This window comes from Leptopilina heterotoma, unplaced genomic scaffold (assembly GCF_015476425.1).
Source record: "Leptopilina heterotoma isolate Lh14 unplaced genomic scaffold, ASM1547642v1 Lhet_42, whole genome shotgun sequence".
Classification (NCBI taxonomy): Eukaryota; Metazoa; Arthropoda; class Insecta; order Hymenoptera; family Figitidae; genus Leptopilina; species Leptopilina heterotoma.
The window spans coordinates 941280-959655 of NW_025111078.1; the positions used below are offsets into that span (position 1 = coordinate 941280).

Sequence of the window (18376 nt, forward strand, 5' to 3'; positions counted from 1 at the left end):
AATCAACAGAACCAATTACGGTTACTATTCTACTTTTAATAGACTTACTAGAATTGCTAACAAATATAGTGATAAGCTGGATTTCTTTGGAGTTTCTTTGTCCTCTTTTAAAAGAAATTTGAAACATTTATTATTTCATGTAGATGTCAACGCCTCACAGTACTTTACGTTTATGTAGCTTAACCACAATGTACTAATACAAGGGCATATAGCCCGTTTAAATTGTTAATAAATAAATTAATTAATTTCACATTTTTGTATACGAATTCGTGTTTATACAGAATTAAATTCACAGATAACCTAAATTCAACACTATGATGCGAATAGATAAACGTTAACACATTTAAATAATTAAATAGTATATGTTATTAAAGAATAGATTAAAATTATAGTAAAATAATTTGTGTCTTTTATTATTTATTCATTTTAGTTATTTGATGCCTAACCCATTCGAATAAAGTTAGGGATATATCAAGATATAAATATAAATCTTTGAATGAAAGAATTTTAATAATGACTCATGAGGATAGTAATAATGCAAATTAGAGATAACGCAGGAACTCCCCGATTCGTTTCGTTCATCTACATCAATGCGTTTCTTTCGATGTATGCACACAAGTGCAAGTCCAGATGAAGAAATACTAACATTATGATTTTAGTTTTCGTGAGTCGATAAAAGTATAAAAGACGCGGACTGATCTCAAACAACATTCAATTGCCACTTGAGCCTTCTATTAAGAAGTTAATTCAAAAGCAGTAAAAGAGGTAAGCACTTCATGGTATTTATAATAATTATTAAATTAAATAATTACTAAAATAATAACTAAAATTAACAATTGCTAAGTTATCAGTACTAAAATTAATAAATACTAAGTAATCACTACTAAAGTTAATAAATCCTAAGTAATTACAAAATTTAATTATTACTAAACAATCATCACTCTAAACAATCATCACTAAGGATTATTTTAAAACTAACTTCCTGTAGAGTTTGATACTAATAATGCAAATCTAAAAAATACCAGTCTGTTAGTGCTATTAATACTCAAAAATCAAATTTTTATTTTCCAGTTGCAAATATCAAAAAGATCAAGATGAGAAATATTCTTTCAATTGTATTGCTATTAGTAGCATTTGTAGCATTTACACATGCACAAATTGGACCACCTCGAAGACCATTCCCTGGACATGGACCTTTTAACCCTCATCAACCTAAACCGTGGGGTGGTAGACGTCCGGTAAGTCCCAAATTCGTCGTCATTAAAAATGTCCTTCTTCCTTAAAGAATGTTTTAATTTTAAATAATCTTTTTTATTGCAGGCTCCACGTTTTCGTCGATCACCCAAAGATAATCATCTAACTGTTGAAGCAGGAAGACAAGGAGGAAGTTCATCATATAATGTTGACTATGGCCGAACGGTTCATGAGAATAAATACGGAAGAGTTATTGTTAATGGGGGAATGAATAAGGAACCACATGGAAGACCCGAAAAACATATTGGAATTACGGGACAGTGGGATTTCTAATTAAATCATCAAAGTTAGGACTACAATTAAAATAATATCCTCAATTATTTATTTACGAAATATTGGCATTTATTAGTTTTTAATTTTTTTTGTACATTTTCCGTCCATTACCTGTACATATTGCATTTTGTTCAGTTGATATTGATAGAATTTGAATAAAATAATCTTTTAATGTATATTCCACTACGTCTTTTGCTTTCTACCTATTGTCTTTAACCATTTTGTAAATATTACCGTCTACCTTACTAAATTATTACAAATTATTAATAGAGACGGTCCTTTCAAGAGAACTGACAAATTATCAAGGGAGGGAAGCTAGTCAATCTTAGAGGACAGACCACTGTTAAGCGTCAATATATTTTTGACAGTCAGCATTTATCCTTTATTCAAGATGGAGCAAACTAATTCTTAAGTTCATTCAGAAAAAAGAATTTGTTATTTATACAAACAAATAATTAGAATTAACAATCAAAATTTTGTTTGTAGTCATAATTCATCTAAAAAGTATTGCGACCGAAGAAAAATAGCAGAATCCCGGCTACAATAAGGTTTTAAAAAATGCAAAAGTCGACAGCTGATTCTAATAACCGTTCTCATAATTAAATGTTAGATCAGTGTTAGGTGTCAGTATAGTTTTGATTCTAGATCATCGTCTGAAGACCAGAACAATTGAATACTCCAAAACTTAATAACATATCAATAAATTGTTTCGTCAAAAATTATAATTCCACTGTAATTGTTAGGCCAGATCTGTAGCACAATTATTTATCATGAGTTTCGAGTTTCGAAGGGCAAACGATCCTTAATCCTTCCACTTAGACGCATCTGTGTGGAATCTACATGCGAGTTCAATGCGGGTGGATGTCCCCCTCTACCTTTCTCAATGTTAGTGATCCTTTCAAGCAAACGTTATTGGAGCGGAGGATAATCGCAGAGATTTCCTTCAGGAAATTACTTTTCCAAGTAGATGCCTCCACAAAGAAGAAATGCAAAATATGTTAGAAATATTGCTTTCGTGTGACTCTCTTGCGCGGTCTCCGAACATCACGCTTAATTAACACAAAAATTCTTTATTCTAAAATAAATTTTTTTTTCAAAACGCAATTTTCCTCTGTTAAAACTTTTCCCATTTAATACAATTGGAGTTTTAAATGAATTTCTTAACTCCAAGAGATTGGGTTCTAAATAAAACTTCCTGTTCTTAATGGGGTACTTTGTATACTACTGCAGGCTATTAACTATTAAGGACTATTAAAGATTTTGTCTTCTTTCTTTGAAAAAAATTATTTATAACTAGATCTTTGTACTTACAACGAAAAATGTTGCAATTATTTTTCAAAAAAGTGCAAAATTGCATACACAATGTGCTGATATAGCAATGTTAAATGAATTAATAATCTGTTTATGAAAATTTTAAAAATGTAAGGAAAACAACTCTAATAAAAAAAGTTACTATCTCGGAAATATAAAAGATAAATTCTCATCCCGCATTCCATTCAGTTCCGTGTTCTCCTACTAGTGAAGATTAATTAGCGTGCAAAGCGTACAAGAGGTTAGTGAAACTTCAATCATATGCAATTCATTCTGATTTAATGAAATACTCAATTATTTTATTCTCTGCTTATTAATTTTAAAAAGTTTATAACTTTTTTGCAAAAATTTTTTGAAAAAGAACTTTAATTTAAAGTGTACAGTAATTTGGTGCAATATTCTGGTGTAATAAAATTGAAAAATTCCTTTTACAGAAACGCGAAGAAAGGAAAAATATAAAAATGAAAAATTTTATCTCGATTTTAATGCTATTAGCAGCAATTATAGCATTTACACATGCTCACACAATATTAGTTCCTGGAAAATCTAATCCGTTTCCTGGACATGGACCTTTTAACCCTAATCAACCGAAACCGTGGGGCAAACCAGCACCTCAAGTGAGTTAACACTTCCGATACTTTATCAATTGGAAAAACAATTTTGTCCCGATCAGACGCATTTTGCTATTGTCTGCTATCTTGTATTTAAAATAATTTTAATTATTAAGCATTTCAAATAATTTTAATTATTAATTATTTTAAATAATTAACAAAAATAATGAATGTATATAAATATTAAAACTAACATTTAATAAATAAAATGCAAAAATTAAATTCAAATAAAAAAACTATAATATTCTATATGCGGAAAATATTTTTGTATTTAAAAAATTAAAATCTTTTTTTAGCATCGTTTTCGAAGATCCGATGATGAAAAAAAGAATCATATAAAGATTGAGGGTCAAAGGGAGAGAGGAAGTTCTTCATATAATGTTGATTATGGGCGCACTATTCACGAAAATAAACATGGAAGTGTCATCCTCCATGGAGGAATGAACAAAGATTCACATGGCAGACCAGATAAACACGTTGGAGTTCAAGGACAATGGCGTTTCTAATTAAATTCAATTGGATATTCTGACTTTAGATCTCAACTATTTTAGAAATTAAAAGAGAATTTAATTAAAATTTTCAATATATATTGTCTGTTTGAAAGTATATTAATTTCGCAGCGAATAAAATAAATAAAAATATTTAAAAAACATATCTAATTATTTTCTAATTTCGTCTAACAATTTAAGCGTTATGTCAAATATTTTTATTTTACCCTAATTATCTAATTTTTCGCCGATGGATTATGACGTGAAAATAAGAATAATAGTTTAGAAAGTGAAGATAAAAGTGGTATGTTGTCATATTCAAGAAATACTACCACAGATATTGGAAATTAATTAACAGTTAATTAAACAAACTAGTTCTCAAAATTTTAACAAAAAAGGGTTTTGTAATTTATACAATCGAATAATTGGAAGATAAATTCTTTGCAGTCTCAAATGGTCTAAAATTGCACACAAAAAAGAAATAGTAGAACCCTGATTACAATCAGTTTTTAAAAAATTAAGTTTTAAAATAATTAAAAATATTAAAAGTTAAAATATTTTTTAAAATTATTTCAATACTAAAGTAAATATCGTTTCTTCAATTTACGTCAATGATATAAACTGATTTACTACATTTAGTAGCTCTTGTACTGAATTTAATACCGTGTGTTCTTTTTATTACCGGATATGATCCCCTATTCTGTAATTAAGACAGAGAAACCGAGGTTTCTATCATTTAAGGGTCGAACGGAGACAAATCTTTACTTAGTTTTTCCTGTGGGAAGTCACTTGTCACACGAACGATCTCTCTTCATTTCCAATATAAATTTATAGCTCAATTAATAAAGCCTTTTTTCCGTCTCCAAATGTAATGAATCCTTCCGTTCAAATTTGTACACTTCGTTTAAATCATATCTATTGGTAACTGTACTGCAATTATTAATTATGCTTCTTATGAAACGAGTAAATATGCAAATGAGTTAAAAAGAAGAAATTCTTTAATATATTTATTTTAACTTCCCAGGTGGAAAAGTTAACGTTAGCTAATGATATTAATGTTAGAAAAAAGACTGATAATAAAGTGAAAATATTAAAAATCTATTAGTGGGAAAAAACAGGGATATCCCAGTAATTTAAAGAGTAGTTTAAATAATGGATATAATTCAGAGAAAGAAAGTTTAAACTCAGATTAGAGATAACTGTGGTACTCCCCTGTTAGTTATATCTATAGCGTCTTAATACATTCAGCAAAGCAGACTGCGAACGTTATTGCAAAATAAATTTGTACATATATGAATAAACGTCTCATTGTGTTGATGCGCACGTGCGTGAACTTCAGAGATACAAGGAAAAAATTCTCTTATTAGCACTTCATTGATATAAAAGATGCAGTCTGATCTCCAATTGCAGACAGTTCACTAACAAACCTTCCACTGAAAGGTTATTGTCAACAAACAACACAACTCGTAAGTTTGATTTTAATAATTAATTTCTGACATTTGAATCATAATCTCTTAAATCAACTGATAACAATTAATTATAAACTCATCATTATATTTTAATCTCCAAATAAAAATTTAATTTTCAGTATTAGTCCTTTTCACTTGACAATTTTAGGAAAGGATTCAAAAATAATTTTCATTTTTGATTCTGGCACTTAAACTTTTCTGCTACTACTAATTAAAAAAATTCTTAATGCTCTGCTATAAAGTGAATAATTATTTTTACAGAATTTGGTTTAAATCAACCTCACGGGAAAATGAAGAGTTTTCTTGCAATTTTCATGCTATTTGTTGCACTAATGGCGACGATAGATGCCTTCAGACATGTTCCACAAATACCGCCACACAATAATCGACCTCAATTTCCAACTTTCCCTGGACAAGGACCATTTAATCCGAAAATTAAACCATACCCATATTATGTGTAATGTCGATTATAACAGCATGAGACAGGAGGAACGAACAACCACGTACCTCCTAACGACAGACTACAAAATTATATTAGAATTTCTATAATGGAGTTTCCGATAATGTCAAGAATTCAAACTAACCTATCAGACACACCCATAAACTATCGAAACAAATTCACTATTCATAATTCGATTTCATTTCTAATTTGTAATATTTATTTATGTAAAAAGAGAAATAATAAAAAAGACTTTAATCTTTAAATAGACTTTGAATTTTATTGCAAATCCCAACTCAGGTGCAGCTTTACAAAGGTTTTTTAAGGTGAATTTCTGAGCTATTATATTCAATTTTCAATTAAAAATTCTATATATTGAAAAGTACATTTATATTTTGACCCAAAAATTCCAAGTTAAGAATTCCAAGTTAACGTAAAGTGAACTCAATTTAAATAATCCTGGGATTTATTCCCTCATGTGAGAAAAAATTACGTTTCTGTAATCATTAAAATTATCCCCCCCTGGAAAGAAAAGATTTTTTTTTGGTGAAAACGTTGAAATTATTGTAAAATGATTATGGTCGGCGTTAATGTTCGTGCTATGAAACACCTGCCAAGAATCGTTGTTGAGACCCTGAGAGATGCTGCCAAGTCGGGTCAAGTTGGGTCAAGTGATCTTACCACTTGAAACCGTTATCCGTACGGTGCAAAGATGCCAACCGCCATTGGGATTCAGCCCAAAATATATTCATCCCTTACATTTCCCAGACACTTTATAGTCGTCGATTTATAGTCTCACAAGACTATCATTTCACATTTCCTTAAAAGGAGAATATTCCAAAACGAAATATCCTCTTAAATTCCTATCTAAAACCGAGTCAGTCAAATCAATAATAATATTCGAATCTGAATTAACTGATATGATTGATTACTTTTTTCCCCCCGCTAATTCTTAAGTTTATCATAAAAAAGATTTTTGTAATTTATACAATCGAATAATTAAGATTTCTCTTAACTAAAATGTATTCAAGACTTTACTGATGTTGCTCTTTAGGTTGTAATCATTGTTCGTTACAAGTTTACAAATAATTTTCATTAGTTCTTTTTTCGAGACGATGTTCAGAATTCAATTCCTCTGCTCAGGGGGAAAATTCACTGGATGACAATGTTAATGCATTTGAATTCATAAAGGTTCTTCCTATATTTTGGCACTAAAAGGAGGCGTATATGTTGTATTCGAAATATTGTAATTCGAGTTGGCATTGGATGTAAAGGGAGAGAGCAAGTTAACCTTCACGGTCAACTTCATAAAACTGCCAGAAGCACTCGGGTGACATAAAGCCGAAAACCTTTCCATTTATGCTCTCCCATCTATGCAAGTATATGTGACTTTATGTTTATATACACTCGAGGCAAAATTCTGCAACTCATGTCGGCTTGGCGCCAACGAATCCTTCAATTAGAAACCATGCGACCGTGTATGTTACTAAAGTAACATCACCCATCTTGTTACTATTATCCTATCCTAATAATTCATTTTTAACGTCCTTTATAGTTCAGAACGAAAATTCCCAAAAGATTCAAATTTTAATTACTGATATTTTTGGCAAGTTCATCTTTCCCCGATAAGAATTAGAATTCGAAAACATTACTTACATTTTTAGGAATAGAATTCAAAAGTGCGGCTTACCTGGAAAATAAAGAGAGAGAGAGGTTGTTAATACTTTTTATACTTGACTACTTGCTATTATAAATTATACATTATATTCTTAAATACGCTATAAATTTTCATTCCAATTGAATGCAAAGAGTTTATATACGTCTGTAAAATTATGAATTATGGTTCGAGAGACCAGAGACTTGAATCAATTACAGAGTTTATGATTCAGAAACAAATAAAACTAACGGATTTAATAAGTAAGGCAATAAGGTTACTTATGACCCCTAAAGTGTCGGCGCATTTAATTCTACTTTTAAAACCACACGCTCTTTATAGCGCCGGATATTATTTATTTTTTAATTTGAATTTGAATGTGTTTTAAAAATCCAAGCTGCATTTGGCAATTAGGCAAGAAAACTACAAGGAATGTAATTGATGATTTGGAATCTAATTGTCTTGACGTCCTAAAGACTCAATATAATTGTATTCCATTATTTTACTACAGATACGTTCATGGTACGATCATTTGAATCCATACCATGACTTGGTCATTAACACTTTAAATTCTTACAATAGTAATTTACAATTCTATGCCAATTGTTAATAAAAATCTAAAATCAATTGTAAAACTGAACAAAGATTCGGACCAAACCGAAAGATGGCAAGAATCGAATGTCGTTTACAAAATCAATTGTAAATGTTGCCCTGAGAATTATATTGGTCAGTTCATTGAACACAATTTGAAAATAAAAACGATAAATCTGCACATCAACTAAATTTCAAACATGACTGCGATTAAAGTCAGAAGAAAACCATAATACTTGATCGTGAACCAAATTATAAAAAACGCTCCATTTGAGAAATGAAATCTTGATTTACGATTCTACAATCAATAAAGAATTTGAATCAGTGTTTTAGAATCTATCAAGTAGCTCAGAATTTCACCTTAGAACCCTTTTTTTGCCAATTATGTAATCGTTTGTACTGCAATAATTGATTATGTCTATTCCCCATTTAGGAGGATCAGTTTACTGCTATCCTTTCTTCTCTATTGACTTCCTCATTTATGTACATTCAGAAAAAATTCCATTTATTTTCAAAAAAAAAAATTAAATGAACGAATAACAAAATTAAATTGAGTGATGAAGTTCATTTCACTGAATTTCCTTCTATCCAGCACTTGGATGAGTCTGACAGTCCATTTCCCTTTTGGTCTCCGTTTCACATCGCTTATCCCATCGTCTCTCCATTATGTCAACTCTGGTTTCTTCTGTAACTGTGGATATTTCCCTACAGTTTATAGTCTGTCCAAATAATCTCTCTTTGGTCTGCTCCGCATGAATGAGGGGTTTCTATCACTTTATTAGATCTCTCCTAATTTTTCACATTGAAAATTGAATATTATTTCTTATTGTGGTCTATTAAATTAAGTAATTGCCAAGTTGAGTCTTAATTTATTTATTATATTCAATTTTATCTTTGGGTAAAAATCAGAAGGAATTTATTATTCATCCTGAATGGAAATACGTTCCAGTAAAAGAATATTCAGATAAAAAAAACGAAACCAGAGATTTCAGATCATCTTTTTTCCTCTGCTCTACAAGGGAACATTTAAGGAACAGCATGTCAAATTCTTTATGGTTTCCGTATATGCCACACTTCAGTGGGCAAAAGGGGTTCTAGTCGAAATTCACTTCCTGATATAGATTTTCTTCCAGTGGAGCCAGGTCATATTACCTTTGGTGTCTGCTTTTTCAAGACTCCTTCTTTCTTGAAAACGTTCCACTGATCTTTATAATCAATCCTTTGGGAATTTCTTTCTTCCTCCATAGTCCTCTTCTTTTCATAGCCTCTCTTGCGTCAGCAGTTCTTTCTTAAATTAGCAATTTCCTCAAATTATCATCAGAGAACAAAAATGTTTTTTCTGTATTTAAACCAAAATAAAGAAAAAGAATTCTCTCACACGTTAGTTCACGCTTTATATCTCAAACAAAAAGTTGCTAGCTTTTGTTTTCCTGATCCCTCAGGGCAGATGTTTTTCTTATATATAGTTCTGCCAACTATTTTTTTTTTCACCGATAATCCAATAATAATGATGCAGTGAATTGTTTTTTGCCTGCGCAACAATAATGATAAGAAATTTTATTTAGATTTACAAAAAGTTGTCTTAAAATCTCGTTTTTCAAATTGAAATGCGCTGAAGAATTATTCAGAATAGCACCTATTATGGAAAGCCTCTTTTCTTGTTCATTCTTTTCTTCAACGTCCCTCATTCACGCTGTAAGAAATTCGAAGGCACTGCACCTATTTTGCGGAGTTGCTTCAGACTTGTTTCCGAGGCGAAGTGCAAAAAAAAAGAGGAAAAGAAATAATGAAATGACAAACTTTCAAAGACAAAATCTAACCAACACTGATTCAACCAATGAAAAGAATCGTGGGGTAAACTGAAAATGGATGCTGGGTTCTTGGGAGAGATTGTGGCAATAGGGAGAGGGGGGTAAGTAAAGGAGTAAAAAAAGAGGGTTTAAAGAGAGGAGGGTGAAACGTCGCGCCATGGGAATGAGAGACAAGCACCCACCAAAGGATTTCAGGAAAAAAAACCATGGCCTTGTTCAACAGGGAAAGAATAATAAACCCACTTGTCCTTATCGCTTATAACCTATCCCATTTTCGAATTAATATTCTAAAGAATACACGACAAAAGGTGCACGATTAGGATAGAAGAACAAATTTTATTTTTAGAACAGAATTTTGAAAAGAGAAATCTGTTCTAAAAATAAAATTAATTTATCTAAAAATAGCTTTGATAGAAAACATCCAAAAAAACGTAGCGTTAAAAAGACTTCATGTACTTATAATTGGATTAATCATTACCAAGGTAAAGCGGGCCTCTAATCTTAAAATTAGGATGTGCTAATCAGATTTGTCAAATAAAATGACAAGAACTCGGGAAGTTTCTAAGTCACATTGAAAGAGCTTTCGCTGAAAGCCTCTGTAACTTCGTAAGAGGATTGGACAGAATCATTGATGTGAGGGACGCGTGTTCAGTGTAAACCAGCAAAGATAATGAAAGATCAATGGCACAGGCTTCCATATCGTTTCCCGCAGTGTTTCTATGAAATAAAACCTTGGAAATAAAAGTATTCCAAAAGAAACACTACTACCTTGCAAAATAAGCAAATTCTCCAAATTTCAGAATAGCATAAATTTAAAATATGCGAATAAAACAAAATTACATTTAACAACTTGTTGTTATGTTCTTTGATTTATTTTCAAATTCATTATTTGAATGTTCTTTCATTTTACTTTTCAACTTGAATAACTAATTTTCCAAGTTTTGGACATCTCGAAAGTTTTAAGTAACTTGGAAGATTTTGAAACTACTCCCGAAGATTATAATTTGATGGCAATTTCAAACAATTAATTACATTCATTAGGATACAAAATGGATTACATTGAATTTTGTTAAACTTAATAAAAGTTGTTGTGTTAATAGAATTTGATTAATTAGAGAAACAATATCAATTTATTTTAAACAATGGGAAAATCAATGTCTACTTTTTAATTTGAATCAAAGAATTTATTCTCAACTCACTGCAGCCACTTAAAGTTTAAGTGTAACTTAAATTCTTGATTGACCAATCAGTCTGAAATAATTGAATTCCTGCTTCGATTAAACTCAATCCCCAGTTTCCTCATGTAATTTACATTAATCGAATCGATTTTATCAACCGTAAACTACCATTTAATTGCTTCTGGTCCAGAGATTTTGAATTTCTAATTGTTGCAGAGAAAATTTTTGAAAGTCAAAATAAAAGGGAATCCTTATTTAGAAACGAGTAGATATGCAAATTAGGTAAAGTGAGACATTCTTATGCTGTTTTTTAAATTTGTTTTCCAATATTTAATAATTTATTGGGTTGTTCTTAATTTCTGGAGGAATTTATTTAGATTCTATAATCAGAATAGAAAAAGGAAAGTCCATACAAAGTAGGAATTGTTTTTTACTGGGTAGACCAGAACAACAATCCTCATTAGTTTTAATCCAGGTATCTGAATTTACAGATTTTCCACTTCCGACTACAAAAAGCAGCTCACATATTATATGCCAAAAAAAGAAAAATATTTTCCTGCTTTAAAAAAAAGAAAGCGGAAGCTCAATGTTGGTATTTTGCAAGGGAGACTAAAATGAGAGCTGCATTTATCCAGATTTCCACAATCCGTGAATAAAAAAGCAAACCGACCATGACCTCGCACGAACCTAGACAGTGTGAACGAGGCTCAAAGATTCTCATCACTTTAAAAGCACTCGGGAGGAATCATGGTATGGTAGGTACACCAGGTAGATAGGAGCTGTAAGAGAAGAACGAATGGTGCCTATTACACTGATCTTCGACAAAAGTGGCGAGACTTCACTTCTTCTCTTTTTCATCACGTCTATGTACATAATGCCACAGAAAACATTACCACAAAGTCACAACACTCGTACACTTCTCTCTCGTCATTTCATTAATATTTTCCCTTCCCTAAGAAAACAGAAATCCGTTCACATATTTTCCAGACAAACTTTTTTTTAAAATGTAACCAAAAATTATATTTCTCAAATAAGTAAAACATTGCGAACAAAATCTTGAAACGAGAGAATGAAACATTTATTTCTTCCATTAAAGTAAATAAAATTCAAAATAACTGAATACACAACATACATGAATAAATACTTAATGTTTCTGATGACTATACGGCATTGTCCCTGTAAAACACAATTCTCAATTCACTATCACAGAGAGAGAGAGAGTGCCTTATACATATCAACCACAGTCATGCAGATAAAACCGTTGTATACAACTCATATATGCAATAAGTCTGCGTGGTACTTTTGCATTTCTGCGAATGGAAGAAGGACAAAGAGTTGGTAGTTGAAGAATAGAGTTATAGAGAATAAACTCCGCAAAGGCAAAGTAAACTGAAAAGCAAAAGGAGATGAGAGAATATGGGAGATAAAATGAAGACTGAATAGATATATAGAAAGAAAAGGAGAGATTTCCAAGAGGAAGAACAAGTTTGTTGTTTTTTACACGCCCATGTTTTTTTGCGAACATCGTCTCCTAAGACGTTTAAATACATTACGAACGAGTTTCGATTTGGTATGTATTATATATATGTATACCTATACCAGGAGACTTTAAGACATCCCTTACGACATTCGTGATCATTTTACGAGACTTCATTCACATCCTCATAAAAATGGCGACGAAACCGACCCTCGAGATTTTGCACTCAAGTGCACGTGTAACCGCATTGTCGTTCATATATAGATAATCGTACAGACCACTTCAAAAATATCCACATCAAAAATTTATTCACTTATTTATTCATAAATATTGTGGATAAATTTTATTTATAAAAATAATTTTTTTTTTAAACTATTAATGATTTTTATGACCTTTCCGCTTCCTTTAGGATGGTGACTACAACCTGCAAACTTCATTTCTCATTGGTTGGGTCCTAAGATCATCAGATATCTCCTTTTTGGATCCTAAAGATTTCTGACATATTCCTAAAAGTGTTGTCAGAAATCTGACAATCAAAGTCGCGGATCTTGAAGTTTGGTGAGTTTTCCAAAAGGTGATTTAATTGGAGCTATTATATATGTATCATTACCATCTTCGTTATATTTCCTAACCATCAAGAACTATCTATTTTTGAATAATTAAGAACTCTTGATATTTGATACGAAAATGTTTCTTGCTCTATCTCGGGTATTTTAAAAATGCTCGAATGTACATATTGCAGTGAATGCACGTATCTGTATCCCTTCGCAAATGATCGGCTTGTGGCGGGCGTGAAGGGTTGCCATCATCGTTCTCTACTCCTCAACTATAGTTATTCGTGAGGGAGAGATAAAAGGGTAAAGAGAGTTGAAGAGAGCGGAATTTAAGGATAGAGATACGTTATAGAAAGAGAAAGAAGAAGACAAGATTGGAGGTTTGGGCCTCTATAGACTTTATATACGTATACACTTCGTTCCTGATACGTAACACTTGATATCAAAAGGGGCTTGGTTAGATCCTCCTTCGTTATTTCACTTCACATTTCTCTCTCGTACCATCCTCTTCTCTCTCTCATTAAACATTTTTCTCTCATTGCTTTTTCTAAAACTCGAATTTCTCCCAAACATTCATTGACCACTATTGAATATTCAAGATTATTTCAGATTTTTGAATCCAAAAGTTAGGAAAGTAGCCGAAATATGGGAGAAGTTTTTTTTCCCTGTATTCGGAAGTACCCCAAAAGGAAACTCTAAAATAGTCCTTTTTCTAACTTCGAATTAAGAAAAGTCAATCTGCAATCTACGAAAATTGTTGAAAATTGTCGAAAGAGTATTCTGTGGTTTTGATCCAACTGTGAATGGTAAAGTTTTATCTCTTTAGTCTCATTCGACCTTCTTCTCTGTCTCCTCTTCTGGAATCAAGAATCTTCTTATACTCCTGATGGTTTCGCTTCCTCTCGCTTCTTTTTATTTTGTCGAAAGTCTTTCGTTCTCTTTCTATCAATCTCTTTGCAGTGGTGGAGCGTGCAATGCGATTCTCCTTTTGTCCTTCGTCTATACGTATATAGATATACACCAAAAGTGTACACATTCACAAATACAAGTTTCGTGCCAATAGTGAACGCTACAGCACGTCGGCAATCGAGCGTCCCAGCTGAATCCCGTGTCGTTCCCTTAAGACCGTTGTGCGCTTTGCGCCCTCGCGAAACGCGAATCGAAGCGTGACTCTTTTAAAGAGCCTTAAAACCCACAGCACGGAAGATCGCATCCAGAATCGTGTTTCTGCTACACTGAATATTATGCGAGATTTAATGGCAATGAAAATATTCTCTGGTCCCTTTATCAGTAACTACAATATCCCTGCATATCGTTACATAAACAGAAAATTCCTCTTCAACACTACCAAAAATAACATATGATTAAATTCTTCAATGATTTTATAATTATGATTATAATCAAAAATCGTCAAGTATTTCATTAAGTTGTGATATTTTTACAAAGAGCCAAAGAAGGATCTTCCCTTTTGATCTACATAACAAAAATGATAATTTTTCCAAAAGTTAATTAATGTTAAAAAACTGAATAATTTCTATTCCATAATGAAAATTCTTTTTCACCTCCTGACACGTGAGGTATGAAAAGTTAAGTACCAAATGGTGTTCACGGCTTTTTTTTTGCTCCTTTTTCTCCCCTTCTTTTTCATATTTGCGACGCTCTTTCGTCATATGAGCGCAAGTTTTTACGACACAAAGGCTTCGTTTATGGAGTCTGTACATAGTTCTACAGAGCACATAACGCATTCTATGAGATTATTGATTATTCGCCCTGCACCAACTATATGGAATCGACTTTTCAAGCGAGGCATGCCAAAACACAATTCTTGGAGACACGCGAATTTCCCCAGTTCACGAGATCTAATATCGAACTCACGTTTATCACCTAAAAAAAAGTCACCTAAAGCACCCAATTTCGATTTTTAAAACTCTTTCATACAAAAATTCCCCTCTCGATCCACTGTTCGTGATTTTAACAAATCAATTTCATTGATGCTTTTTCGGAATCTACTGTTAATGTACGTTCGTAGTATTTTTTCAGTTCTACGAAAGACCGATATTTTTTTATTATTCTTAGGATCAATGAAAATCTGTTTCCAAGAAATAATTATGTAGGACGACAATTACCATTTTCTTTGCTTCCAGAAGTCCAAATCAACGTAAATCCAGGTTGGTAAGAAATAAGAATGAGAAGAATCGGTAAAAAATTAATAAAAGTTTGAATTAGATACTCCTCGATGTGGTGGTTTTTTAAAAAATGGTTTTCGAATTTAAAAATTATCCTATAATATTTGAAAGAAATGGGAAAGGTGAGCATACACGCGAAGAGCGTTAATATATGAGCATTCACTTAGCGAATAATCCATTACTGTCGGGTACGTATATAGGGTACAAATAGGGTGGTGATGAGGGGTCAGAAACGAGAGGCCTAGAGTTGCCTATTTACAGCCAATTACCAAGTTATCGAATAACCTCCGTAATGCACTCTCATATAGAGCTAGGCTATTTCCATTCTACACTCTATATGTCAAATTCGTGAAATCCCTAGCAATTCTACTTTATCGAATTGCAATAGACGTATGCACTAAAACCACATTCATCTCAATCGACAAATTATTGAACATACATTATATATTGTAAATTTATATTGGAAAGATGAAATTCACATTGGAAACAAAAAATCAGGGTGTGATAATCGTGAATTTTGATTTTTATCATTCAGAGCACGTCTGAATTTTTATTTCTTTTCGTACTGACAATTATTATCATTAATGTATTTGGAATTCTAAACGGGTCAGAGTGGAAATTAATTCACGAATTGTATTGACGCTTCGGGGAAATAATTGTAACATTAACATCGTAATTTTTTGAATCGGAAATTGGTAAGTATTTAAATTTTACTTTTTCTTACTACTGTTAAATTCTAATGGAAATTTTTCAGTTTCAGGATGATGACAAGAATGACCATTGAAGAAAAGGATCCACAAGGTTGACGATCGGATACGACACCCGTGATGAACGTCAACAAGTGCAAGGAAGAATTCGAAAAAGACAAGTGTTCACAAGTCAGTACTTGTGCTTAATAAAGATAAATCGTAACAATTTTTCAAGAGGAAAACTGAACGTCTGATACCTCCTGTACATACTTGAGGGTTGCATCAATAATTCCACTTCAGGTCCTGGAATATTGATACCAGTTCAGGGGAACTGGTCCTAACTTGCAGTAAATTTACCCAACGTCCACGTTTAGGCCTAACTTTGCTCGTCCTTTGCCTTTTAGTATGTCTAACCCCTTCGGTTAAATATCTTCAAATGATTTTGCCAAGTAGTAAAATTCTTCAATACCCCTCAATATCTTTTGGACTTACGGAATACATTCGACAAAGATTAGTTCGTTCCCTTCTTTTCCAAAGTTTAGATGACTCAACGAAAAAATACTTATATGGTATTTCTGCACAAAAATACTTTCCCCCCTCAGGATCTTCTCCGTTTAATCGAAACCATACTGGTTGTTGTATTTTTGAATTTCCCAATTGCATTCTTAAAAACATATTGATTGTTGATTAGGCAAATGTACAGCTGGTCTACTTATTGCATTTGTTCGTACTTCTACAGAACGACTTAAAATTAGGAGTACTCGCATTTTCCCGGACTGACCCCCAATGGGTTTTTTGTTAGAGTGAAGGGAAACTATGTGTTTATTGGTATTTCGCCATCAAACTACTGTTTTTGTCAATAATAACCCTAATCACAATCCCACCATTAATTTTCCATTTAGAAACTTTTGCGGATAAGCCCCAATAGAGTACAATTTGAGGTGTAGTAAATTGAAGTGCGAGATAATAGTTTAATGCTATATACGGTACACCCAAAAATGATTTACAGACAAGGCATGCGTATGAAGAGCACGAGGGGTTTCACGGGGAGTTTATATTGTAGTGTGTTTAATGGAAATAATTATTAGCGGGACGATTACTTCACACATTGGAATTATGGTGTATACATACAACGCAATATGTATATGGGAAGATTCACGAAGGCGGGATGAGAGTAGGCTAATTACTAAACTATCGGAACTTGGTGCGTGTTGGGCGTAGATTCTCTCTCTCTCTCTTGCAAATACATGATATAACCGCAACTATTGCCCGGTCGTATATCAAAATTAATATGCAATAGCATTTCCCACAATCTGCGGGGCCCGTGTATACCACCACACCGCTGATAGGAATACGAGCTACGAAATTAATGGCCACACGGATAAATTGACCTTATGTCGAGGCCCCAAAAACAAGAGTGGAAATAATTCTCCACACTGAAATATGTCACTCGGAATTTGTATTTGCATCATAAGCTACAAAATGTCCTTTATTATAACGCACCAAATAATACGCGCATAAATATTCAACTAGTGGACATTAATCTTTTCCGGAATTTTACTATCGAATAAATTCCAAGCGAATGAAACTTAACATCCACATATTGTTAGTTCTATCAGAGTGCTCTACATAAACCTTTCACGATAGTCAGCTTGAAATAACTTTATGTTGAAAATCTTGCGATGTGTGATTCACGTCACCGTGACGTGCGTTAAATTATATTTCAAATACAAAATGTTCTAGCGATGAAATTAATTTGTCCTGTGTCACAGATCAATTGGAATTGCCAGCAAGTCTCCCAATTAATTGCTTATCATCTGCAACCAGTTACAGTGACAATTTTGCCAACGTTTCGTCAATGAATTTCGAACCGTCTCCCAAACAATTGCCTATCATCTTCCAAGCAGTTCCACATTTCTACAGATTGTAGTCAAAGGGGTTAATTGCCAACAAAAGAAATTATAGTTGTAAAGAAAAATTCTAGAATAATTTAAAATGAATGGTGTAATTTGGAACAGTATGGTAAATTGAAATGATTCTTTAAAAAAAAGAATAGAGATGGGGCAATTTTCATGGTTTGAGGGGAAAATTGAGATGGAATTTCTTTGAATATATGCAGATTTAGCGAGAGCGCCTATTCAGCAATCAATTAGCGAATGGAGCCAGGTTGGTGTGACTGGGTGACTAGGTGATTTATCAGATTGATCAGCAGAGGAAGTGATTCTCTCTTGAGGGGTGGCGCAGGATCCATGTGTCAGGATGTGACCAGGTGTTGCGTAGGTCAAAGCAGAATTGACGGACACACCCACGTAGCACGCGATATCGACACCAGCTGTCGTTTCGAACAATCGACATATTGCACCACCGAATTGAAGAGAGAGAGAGAGAGGC

The 18376-nt window shown here is 32.6% G+C and overlaps 2 protein-coding genes across 3 annotated transcripts in view; one reads left to right on the forward strand and one right to left on the reverse strand.

Moving 5' to 3' along the window:
- LOC122506415 (E3 ubiquitin-protein ligase TRIM9) overlaps positions 1-18376 on the reverse strand; it is an 87407-nt gene that overhangs the window by 57570 nt on the left and 11461 nt on the right. The window lies entirely within an intron of this gene.
- On the forward strand, positions 2968-4103 carry LOC122506417. The gene is made up of 3 exons (XM_043618563.1): positions 2968-3079; positions 3273-3455; positions 3746-4103. Exons 2-3 carry the CDS (start codon positions 3300-3302, stop codon positions 3953-3955), a joined length of 366 nt encoding a protein of 121 aa, XP_043474498.1. The 5' UTR covers positions 2968-3079; positions 3273-3299; the 3' UTR covers positions 3956-4103.